Raw genomic sequence first — 10,697 nt, 5'->3', positions numbered from 1 at the left:
ATATTATAAAAATATTATGTTTACATCAAGATTTCCTGTCTTCATCAGATACACAGATGTAGAAGGGCAGGTCTTCAGTCAATTTCTTGACATGATTAGTGTCCCTGATGGCACAGCAAAAACCATAGTGGCAGCCATCAAAGGTATCCTTTTTAAAAAAGGAATTCCCACCACAAAATTGTATGGGTTGGGAACAGATGGAGCTGCTGTCATGACTGGTATGCACACATGTTCAAAGGCTGTTTCAGTGTGAGTTAACAGATATTGTGGTGTATAACTAATGGTGTCTCCAAACAGGGAGAGTGAATGGTGTAGCCAAGCAACTTGGGGATCTTCCCCTGGCTGGTGTCTGTTGCCTGTGCTGCCCATCGGCTTGCCCTGTCATGCAAGGATGCGTCAACATCGGTACCCTACATGGGAACATTTAGGGACCACCTGCAGAAGCTCCACCTGTATTTCCGCAACAGCGCCAATAGGACTGCTGCTCTGAAGATGGCAGGGCAGACCTTGGGTATCGATGATTTGAAAGTCAAGGCAAGTTTTGCTGAAAGTAAAACAATACTTGCATCACCAATTGCATCTGCTAAATTAAATTGTAACACAACTTATGACTTGCACCTTCTGGGCCTGCTCATGTTTTTTTATCTTTTTACTCATTAAATATTTTTTAGGAGGTGAAGGACACACGCTGGCTGTCGCAAAATGCAGCTATTAAAAACCTCCAGCGCAACCTCTGTGCAGTCCTGGCAGCCTTGGCTGAAGAGTCAGAGGTCAACAGGTGCCCATCAGCCAAGGGGCTGTATTCCTTTCTGGCAACATACAGGTTTGTGGCAGCAGTCTACCTGCAATCAGATGTGCTGCCACACCTAAGCTGCCTGTCCAAATTGTCCCAGAAGGAAAAAGTAAATTTTCTGGCACTGAAATACCAGGTAAGAATTTATTTTAATAGGATATTTCAGACGCTCTCTGCAGCATTTACTACATTTAATCCCTGTCTTTTTATTAGGTTCCTGTGACAGTGGCTGCTCTGAGGAAGATTAAAGATGATGGAGACAATCAACCTCCTGGGTCATTCCTGTCCCAGCTAAATCAAGACCTGGATGATCCAGCAAGACTGTCCGCCTTCAGCATTGTCCACGAGGAGGAGAGGGACCGGAGAGGGAGAGGACTCGAAGAAATGTCCAGCAGAGAACAGCTCTGGTCCAGATTCAGGAGCCAGGTAAGGGTTTGAAATGTTGTGGTGTTGTTGTACAGTTGTTGTTGAGTTTGGAGAAAAGGGAAATGGGAGGAAGGGAAAAATGGGGAGGACTTGAGCTGTCAAAGTACTTAAGGGAGGAGTCAGATTGCTTTGCCCATAATTTGCCATTTAGTCCAAATATAAGCAATCTTTCACCATGATCACTGATTGCCTCTCTAAGACAAACAAATGAACTTACTTTTGTTTGTCATCTTTAGGTAATGGAACCATATCTGGATGCTTTGATTGACAGCCTGGACCGGCGCTTTTCTAATCTGGACCTATTGAGCGCTTTTCATGTCCTTGGGCCTCAGGCAGCCAGAGGGGATGAAGCTGAAAATGTGTCAAACCTGACCTTGCTCTCTGAGAAATTTCAGATAGACAACCACCAGGTGCTGCAAGAATGGGCTTCTTTCAGGCAGCACATCCTGTGTGGAGCATTCCAAGTATGTACATAAAAGTGATCACCTTTCTGACAAATAGTGCAAGCTGTGAAGGTTAATAAGTGTGTTATGTAATATGCAATATTCTTCCAGGACATGGACCAGCAAAAAATGATGGAGAAGCTTGCGGCACAATTTGATGAGTGGGGACAGCTCTACCCTGGATTAAGTAAGCTGGCTGCCATCGCCCTCAGCATACCAATCTCCAGTGTGAACTGTGAGCGTGACTTTTCCACACTGAATAGGGTGATTTTAATCAGATCCATTATTCATTCATTGAGACATATTGACGTGATTTCTGTATACCTACAGCTCCAGGCACACTGAAAACTCTTAATGCAGTGTTTGTATTTGCTTTATTTCTAGGTGAAGACAGACCTGAGAAATAGGCTACAAGGACAGCATCTGGCCACGTGCATGCGTGTCAGCATTAATGGCCCCCCCACAACAGAATTCAATTACCAAAGAGCCTTAGAAATCTTCTATGAAAAGCCCAGAAAAATTAAGTGCTCACAGATTGGGTGTGGCCTTTGCCATTAAGATAAAAATTTCAATAAATTGTAAATCATCTTTTTTCTGGGTTGTAGCGTTTCATTTTTACACTATCAATTTCTAACTTACAGCTGAAAATTAACACAAAACAAAAAAACATGAATCTGTTGATCTCAAAATGTCCATTTCTATCCACAAAACTTGCCAGAAGTCATGGTTTAAGGGGTTATTAAAAAAAATTATCTTACGGGGGTGCATGCCCCCGGACCCCCTGCGAGCGGCTTGGTAACAACCTCCGGCACGTAACAGCACCGCTGCTGGAAAATTTTATAGGGGAAACACTGCAACATCTAAAAAGACTGTCATTTAAATGTAAATTTACATCAAAATCCAGTAAAAGTAATAGACTTATGCAGTTAAATAAGCCAGGTAGGGCATCCATCAAGGCCACATTGTTACCTTCACAGTCCCTATCACAACTCATTTACAATTCACTGCGGCTGATTAAAAAAAACATGTTTTCATAATTGAATAATAAAAGACTGTATCCAGTGATAACAAAGTGCAATTTGTAATAAAATCAGATAGCATCAAGACAAGAGAGTTTCTGATAGTGGCAAAACGTGGGAGCAAAGCTGCATGAAACCACTTTACGCACGCAACCCAGTCTTTAATAAACTTTAATAAAAACAGAGGCATGGAGGTACTAGTAACACATGAAGAGAAAGGTAAAGTTAAAAGCTTTCAGCAGTCTCTGTTGATCTTGATCAGAAAACAATCAGAAATATCTAATATAGAGATACTTACTTTTACTTACTACAGAAATATCAGCAGAAAAAACTCTGTTAGACAATATCAGGGCGGACACGTGGCATAGGAGACATAGGCGGATGCCTAGGGTGCAAAGTGAATGTGGGCGCCGCACAAGAGGCAGGTCCGGTTCTACGGTGGTGCTAGATGGTGCTAAGCACCCTCAAACAAAAGCAAGAGCACCCTCAGGTTAATACTATGATGATATCCTATTGGAGAAACTGATTTACAAACGCTATTTGTGTTTGCGCTCTGGAGAGCGTCAAAGGGTTTGCGCATTGAAGCCAATCACAGACATGTCTGTTGATTTCTTGAACACGGTGGCCAATCAAAAGTGCAAGTTAGTCAGAATCCAGTCACCGCTCAAAACACTGAGTTTTTGTCCAGTGATGTGTTCTGCATGCTCGCGAATCCTCTCATTATAACAAAGTGTAGTCACGTTGTAAATAAAAGATGAATTATGCAGTGTGGATAGCTTCATTGATTAAAACTTAACTTTGTGAGATCGTGATGAAGTGAGTCTGAGATAAGTGACAGCTTTCAGTGATTTCAAATAGAGCGCACTTTGCGTGTGTTTAAGCCAATTAACATTCTTTCAGCCTACTCTAGATTACAATATGTTTATGATAAAGTTGACAATTCTATGTTGGACTAATTAAAACCTACCATCATCATGACGTGATTATTATACATCACCATAACATGTTATTTATGCTAGACCAGTTTATGCAGTTACCATAGGTATTATTTTTACCATTAGCATTCGCCACGTATATGCTTTGGAAAAGTGAAATCATAAATGAACGACTCTTCATGGCACACATTGATGTTTGTGTACAACTATGAAATATAACCTTTAGAACTTCTTTACTGGCAACACTTGCTTGTTTTAAACTGCAAGTAAAGTGCAGAGTATTTTCTTTAAAATAAAATAAAAAATATGTCTTTAAAAAATCTAAATAAATGTAAGTTATATTGCTCCTTGCTTACTTGACAAAAACCTCCTAAGTGTCTTCTTTTAAAAGAAACCATGGCTAGGACTGTAGTCTAAAGCATTCATAAATTGCAATCATTTAAGTTTAAGAGTCTAGTTTATTGCACTTTTTTGTCGATTTTAATTCGTGTGTGATTCTTTTTAACCAGATTATCACCATTTATTTACTTCATACTTAATGTTGAGCACTATTCATATTATAAGCAGGGCCTAAAACGAACTTTTTGCCACACCTGCCAATGGCCGGTGACTTAAGAAAATGTACAGTCATGACACAAAAACATGCAGTTATGACCAAAGTTTTAGAGACTAGTGAAAATTCACAATCCTCTTTTCCAATTTTGATACCACAGCTAAAACTACTAGCTTTACTAATAAAAATTGAATAGCCTTCATTTTTTTAAGACAAGTAAACAGTCAGTAATAAAATAAAACAAGCAAAAGCACCAATAAAATACAATACAACAAAGATACAAATGAAATAAATAGTGCTCGTCAGTTATTCAATTTAATAAAGTTGGCTGATCAAATAAATAATACTGCATAGTATTCATATTCTTTTTAAATTTCAAGGTGTGGTTGTTTTTTTCTTTTTCTTCCTTTGTCCTTTGTTGTGTGGTTAACATTAAAAACGGGTTGGCTTGTGGGGGCGCTATCTAAAATCGCACCTAGGGCAGCAACCGAGCCTGGGCCGGCCATGGACAATACTTTATATATTGATCTGAAAAGAGAACTAAAAGTGATGATTATTGCATGTAAGTAAAGTCATAAGCCTACAATAAATGTATGACAAAACAGGATTATTATTCTTTTTCAGTCTTATAAAACAATAAGATGAATATATTTTAATACATTTGTATTGATGATATAGTTTTCCCTTCTATACATCATTAATGTTTTGAACACATGGTTCAAGTGGCTGGTTTGTTTGTTCTGTCTATATCTGTAAATGTGGTCTTTGAAAAAAAAAAATGAAAAAAATAATCAGACCTCTCTCTAAACATTGACTGTGTGGAATAAATAACATGTGCACAATGTTGATATATTATGCCATTCACAGCAATCTTATATAAAAATCAGTTGTTAATGAACTTCAAACTTTATTGATCATAACATCAATGTGTTTATGTTGCATTATCTAACTAAGCAAAGATAACACATATGTCTGTTTTCTCCTCTTTTATTATATCTGTTATGTAGTTGTGTTGGCAAGGCTTCAATAAAATTCCCCGCAGGGGTCAATTAAAGTTACCTGTAATAAATAAATAAGTGATCTGTAAAATAAATGATTATTTAAAAGCACTTATGCAATGCTGATTTGCTAAACTTTCCCTTACAAGTTAGATGTTGAATAATTGTGTTCATGTTGAGAAAACGACAGCGTTCGCTTGATTTAAATTACTGCACTGTAATTAAAAAAATAATGTGATTTCCTAAGCCAATGCCCCACCTTCCAGAAATTCAGTAAAAAGGAGATGATAAAATGGATAAACAACTGTTGCTGGAAATATGGACCGTCACAATATCTGCAAACTCCTGAAAGAGTATTGTCCCATCTATTATCTTATTGTTTAATAGAGATATTACAAATAGGTTGTTGCCTTTTCCTCAAGCCACAATAAATAAATCACCATTTTCACCCCTGTTTAATAAACTGCGCAGTCTGCTACTTGTTCTCTAAAGGTGATGATACATGGGGCAACTTTTTTGAGCAATGTTGCCGAGCGATGTTCCTTGGGCACTGTAACGACTGAGACAAGTCAGACACAAGTATTTGTTATAGGTTAACAAATGATTTTAGAACTCACTCTGGGATCTGTGGCCCCATCCCCCCAAACAGGGCAAGAAGGTCTTAGTTACCATGACCATGATCAGATAAGTTGGTTTTATGACTCTTAGCAATGTGAACAGGGCCCCTTGTTTATCGATGAACTGATTAACATGAAATTAACCCTCTGGGGACCAAGGGGTTTTTGGGGCCCTTGAGATGTTCTGACATGCCCTGACATTTGTGCTTTTTTCAGTTATTTATAAACATGTTAATGGCAAAGGTGTAAATTCACTCTATTTAGCACAAACAGGGCTAGCATAATATGTGAGCAACATGTATGTAGATGTTTGTATTTTTAAGACAATAATGTTTATGCGTGGTTATTGAAAAAAATAAAAATGAAAGTTGTTGAAATAAGACCACAAATCACATACTAAATATGTGTCCACAAGACTTTTGACTAATGGATGTTTTCACTTCGAGTTCTGGCTTCAAAATTATGTGAAAATAGTCTTGCTTTATCGTTCACATAAAACAATACATTGATTTAAATTGTGTAAGACAGGTTTTGCTTGGAAAGCCAATATGCGAGGGGGGCGTGAAGGAGGAGTGGTTTACACCTGAGAATACAATGTCCCACCCATTATGCGTAATTACTTGCATAATGAGCCATTCATTCAGGTGTGACACTGACTGTGTTTTTATCTATCTTGTAAATATGTTTTGCTATTTTATTAAAAAGGTTACAATTACAACAATAATTTTTTTATTACAAATGTATTAAAATATATTCATCTTATTGTTTTATAAGACTGAAAAAGAATAATAATCCTGTTTTGTCATACATTTATTGTAGGCTTATGACTTTACTTACATGCAATAATCATCACTTTTAGTTCTCTTTTCAGATCAATATTAAAAAAAAATGCAACTTGAAAAAACTATTTAACAAGAGACATATGAAGAAGTACAATCTATGCCTTCTTTCATAAAAGAAATAGTTAAAATATACTATCTTTGTTGTTTCTACTTTAATTCTGAGTTTATACGTTAAATTATTACAATATAAAAAATATATTAAAACTGAAATGTTAGGTGCGATTAATTACAGAAAAATGTGCAATTAATTAGCACTAATGTTAAGGGTTTAATTACAAATCATGCATTCATTTCTTATTTCTTCCCACATTATTCTGGGACAGACTGAAGCAAGTTCACAATATAAAGAATCTCATATTTCACAATAATAAAGTAGTATAAAGATAATAGTAATGACATAATTAATATCACATCAGATTCAATATACGTCAATAATGCAATAAATGTCTTTTATATATAAGACTTCATTTAAAGCAGTCAACAGTGATTGAATATCAAAGAAATATATCTAATACAATCACAAAAAATAAACCACACTTATTATTCAAACTCAACTCATATAGTGTAACGTACCTCTTCAATCACCCACATTCACAGCATTTAATATATAGGCTAAATATAACCAAATCAAATTCAAACACAGATGACTAAGACATCACATAAAATACATAGTTGGAAAAATTCAGTTATTAATCATTATATAATTATTTTGTTTGCTCCTGCCAAATATTCAAACACTGAAGGGAAATTAGCAGTCACTCTTCACACAGGCTTACTTTCACGCTCACATTCACTCGGTTAAAATTATACTTTTGCCGATATAACGACTTTAAAGTTGGTGCTAAGGAAGACTAACACACTCGTGTATCCTATTTACACATTTACCTAAATACATGAATCATCGATTCTTTAACTTTTAAGACACTTTTGAACGGGAGTGAATATCTACCCTCACTCAGACCTCCTGACTGAAGCCACTGACGTCACAACTGCGACGCGAGCAGGACTCAAATAAAAATACATTTTTTTTTTTTCTCTCTCTCGCTCACACAACACACACACACACACACACACACACACACACACACACACACACACACACACACACACACACACACACACACACACACACACACACACACACACACACACACACAGAGATTTTGGGTGAATCTAAAAATGTATTATAATAAACACCTGTTAGACAGGCATATAATGTGCTTAAACTGAACCTTGAATTGTGGCGTCACCAAGTGTTTGAGGAAAGTAGTCACACTATTCCCAGTTCATTTATTAGTCAGCATTAATGGCATTCAACATTTAAGGTAAAATAAGTTAATTCTGGGTTTCAAATAATTATTTCATTATTAACATGAAAAAAACAGGGGAAGTGACCTTATACACACACACACACACACACACACACACACATAGTGACTGGAGATTTTGGATGGTGACTGGAGATTGTAAATGGTGACTGTGTCCAATTGCAGCTAATTGAATTATTGAAACATTACTGAATTGTAGAAACAGCCAACACAAAAAAGAAAAGTTAAATTGGTTTTGTACAGATTGAAAATGAATTATAGAACTGTTTATGATAATAATAAGGCTGCAGACTAATAACAAACACATAAATGCATAAATTAAAATGTTTAGGATAATGTAGGATATGTTCATGAATGAATGAATGAAGGCACATTTTGTAAAACAGATGTACATTAGGTTTTAATACCAACAGTCAAACCAAACTTTATTCAGACTGACACCTTCAACATTTCTCACATTATCATGCTATAGCTTTAAAAAAAATGGTTATAAAATATGAGAAGATTATCAGATCAGTTGATTATATTTCAGTGGTTTTGTCCATCCTTCTGTTAGACTGTCTCTCAAATTAATTATGTTGAATATCTGTCAGCTGTTAAATTGAACTACACAATTAGATAATACCAATTTAGGTCAATAAAATACCAAGCAATGCTTCATTTTATGGGTATTCTGGAATTTTTGGGAAAAATGTCAGAGTTTACTTTTTTGGTTATCCTCACTTACATAAGTTAACTATAGTGTCCGGCACCCACTAGTAAAAAAAATAATATCTGGTGTCTGAAAAACTTTTGGTTTGACTGTAACTCAAAACACAACATTGCAACTGTAAAAATACACACCGATCAGGAATATTATTTCCACATTCCTAATATTGAGTTGGTCCTGCTTTTGCTGCCAAAATAGACCCCGAAGCCACCGCCAGGCGCCGCCATTTGCGCCATTTAGAATTTCGTAAGCCAAATTGAGCCGCCATCTGATAAAGTTTGGCTGAGCCGGCTAGAATTATTTGCATCAAATAATAATTCTATCACATAGAGACATACACACACGAAATATATAAACAATACACAAGATCTATTTTCCCACTGGATTCATAACAGCACAGTCTTGTGCTCGTTACGATACACAGACTCACAGTGAATTGACAACCAATTAAAATTGCTCGTTTTCCGTACAGAAGAAGCGATGCATTTTTTTCTCGCACTGAGGTGAAATGGCGGAAAGAAGCAAGCAAGGTCATTTTGATCTCACTTCTCACATACTATCCTAATTCCTACTTACTTTTTTTTTTTTACTTAGGCCTACCCAGACTTTTGTTAAATCTTCAGGGCACGGTTGCACAAACACCTGAATCAAAGATTGATGTTATGAACCAAATATTCTGGAACGGAGAGATTTATAGCACTGAACGTGATATTACTGCAGTAACAAACCACCGTTTCCACATTGCTAATTCACGACGCATGCTTCAGTGTACATTGAAGTGAAATGTGCAAAACTTTGTCCAAAATAATACTGATAACAGTGTGTGTTTATATTAAGGCGAGACAAGGCAGGCAAAAACATTGTTGTTTTTTTTTACTGGTCAATTTTGAGATTCTTGGATATTTGTCTTCAATAACATGTGTAATATGATAAGCTTCATCCATGATAATGCCAAGTTATTGTATAGAACTTAGCCTACATACATTTAGCCTAAACACAACACATTGTAGGCTATTTGAGAATGTTTAGTAGCATACAGACTACAAAATAAATATGTACATACGTTGTGAAAGTAAAATCTGGTGTTTTCTTTATTACATTGTATTGCATTTTGTAGAAATATAGTGTAAGCCATGCATTGCTTGGAAATATTGAGATCTAGTAAATCAGTATAACATAGACATCTGTAGACATGAAGTGGCAGCTTCAGCCATTTGCAGCTATGAAAAGTTTGGCGGCTGCAGCAGCCATTTAGGTTTTGGCTGAGCCGGCTAGCCAGCCAATAACTTCATCAGCCAGCCATTATTCTCAAAACAAATGGCTTCGGGCTGTATGCCAAAACAGCCCTGATATTTAACTTCACAATTATTTTACGGTGCAGTTCACGTCGAGCTTTATCTCTGACGGACCGATGAAAGTGTCTCGCTTGGTTTCTTGCTTCGGCATCCCGTGTTGATATCGCCGGGATGATGATCCTCAGATATAAAGTGAACGCTACACAACACCGCGTGTTTGAAACAGAAAAAGAAGTGAAGTCCGTCTCTTCATCCGCACAAAACACACCCAGACACGGAAGATATCATAGCCGTACTACGCCCTTTTTCTTGCTCGTTAAACTGTGGACTCGATGTCCTGACAAGCTTGAGTTTGTGTAACCTCCACAAACACTATAATTTACCATGACGATGATAAATCAAATTACAATAACTGGCCCAATGACGTGACGTGCAATTTTGATGTCCAACCCCCTTTATGAAGTCAAAATAAGGAAATGTTTAATAAAAAGCACATTTATTGAATCTATTGATCTCTGTTTATAAAATGATATAAACATATATTGAGGGTACTACAAAGTGTAAGAATTATTAGACATTATAGTCACATAATGTCATACCGGATAACTGTCCGGACCTTAGAGTGACATACAAAAAAGCCAAACAAACTGTAAAAAATCTAATAAACCCTAACATCTCTGCCACAGGCATTATTGTATGAGTCTTGACAACAATACATTTGAATATTACAAAGAATATG

General features: G+C 36.4%; 1 protein-coding gene across 1 annotated transcript; it reads left to right on the top strand.

The window, feature by feature from the left end:
• The first annotated feature begins 1,169 nt into the window (after positions 1–1,169).
• LOC309496511 (uncharacterized protein) lies at positions 1,170–2,333 on the top strand. Its single transcript, XM_082166496.1, has 3 exons — positions 1,170–1,683; positions 1,774–1,926; positions 2,047–2,333. Exons 1-3 carry the CDS (start codon positions 1,459–1,461, stop codon positions 2,218–2,220), a joined length of 552 nt encoding a protein of 183 aa, XP_082022622.1. The 5' UTR covers positions 1,170–1,458; the 3' UTR covers positions 2,221–2,333.
• Positions 2,334–10,697: the final 8,364 nt, after the last annotated feature.

Source organism: Leuciscus leuciscus (genome assembly GCF_965113295.1).
Source record: "Leuciscus leuciscus genome assembly, chromosome: 4".
Taxonomy (NCBI): domain Eukaryota; kingdom Metazoa; phylum Chordata; class Actinopteri; order Cypriniformes; family Leuciscidae; genus Leuciscus; species Leuciscus leuciscus.
The sequence above is the reverse complement of the archived record's forward strand: the minus strand, read 5'-3'. Positions and strand labels throughout refer to the sequence as shown.

Excerpts from the sequence above, each read along its gene's own strand:
- LOC309496511 (XM_082166496.1), top strand. The coding sequence starts at position 1,459 with ATGGAACCATATCTGGATGCTTTGATTGACAGCCTGGACCGGCGCTTT. Across the intron at positions 1,684-1,773 it reads TCCTGTGTGGAGCATTCCAA|GACATGGACCAGCAAAAAAT; the intron begins GTATGTACATAA and ends ATATTCTTCCAG. Across the intron at positions 1,927-2,046 it reads ACTTTTCCACACTGAATAGG|GTGAAGACAGACCTGAGAAA; the intron begins GTGATTTTAATC and ends CTTTATTTCTAG.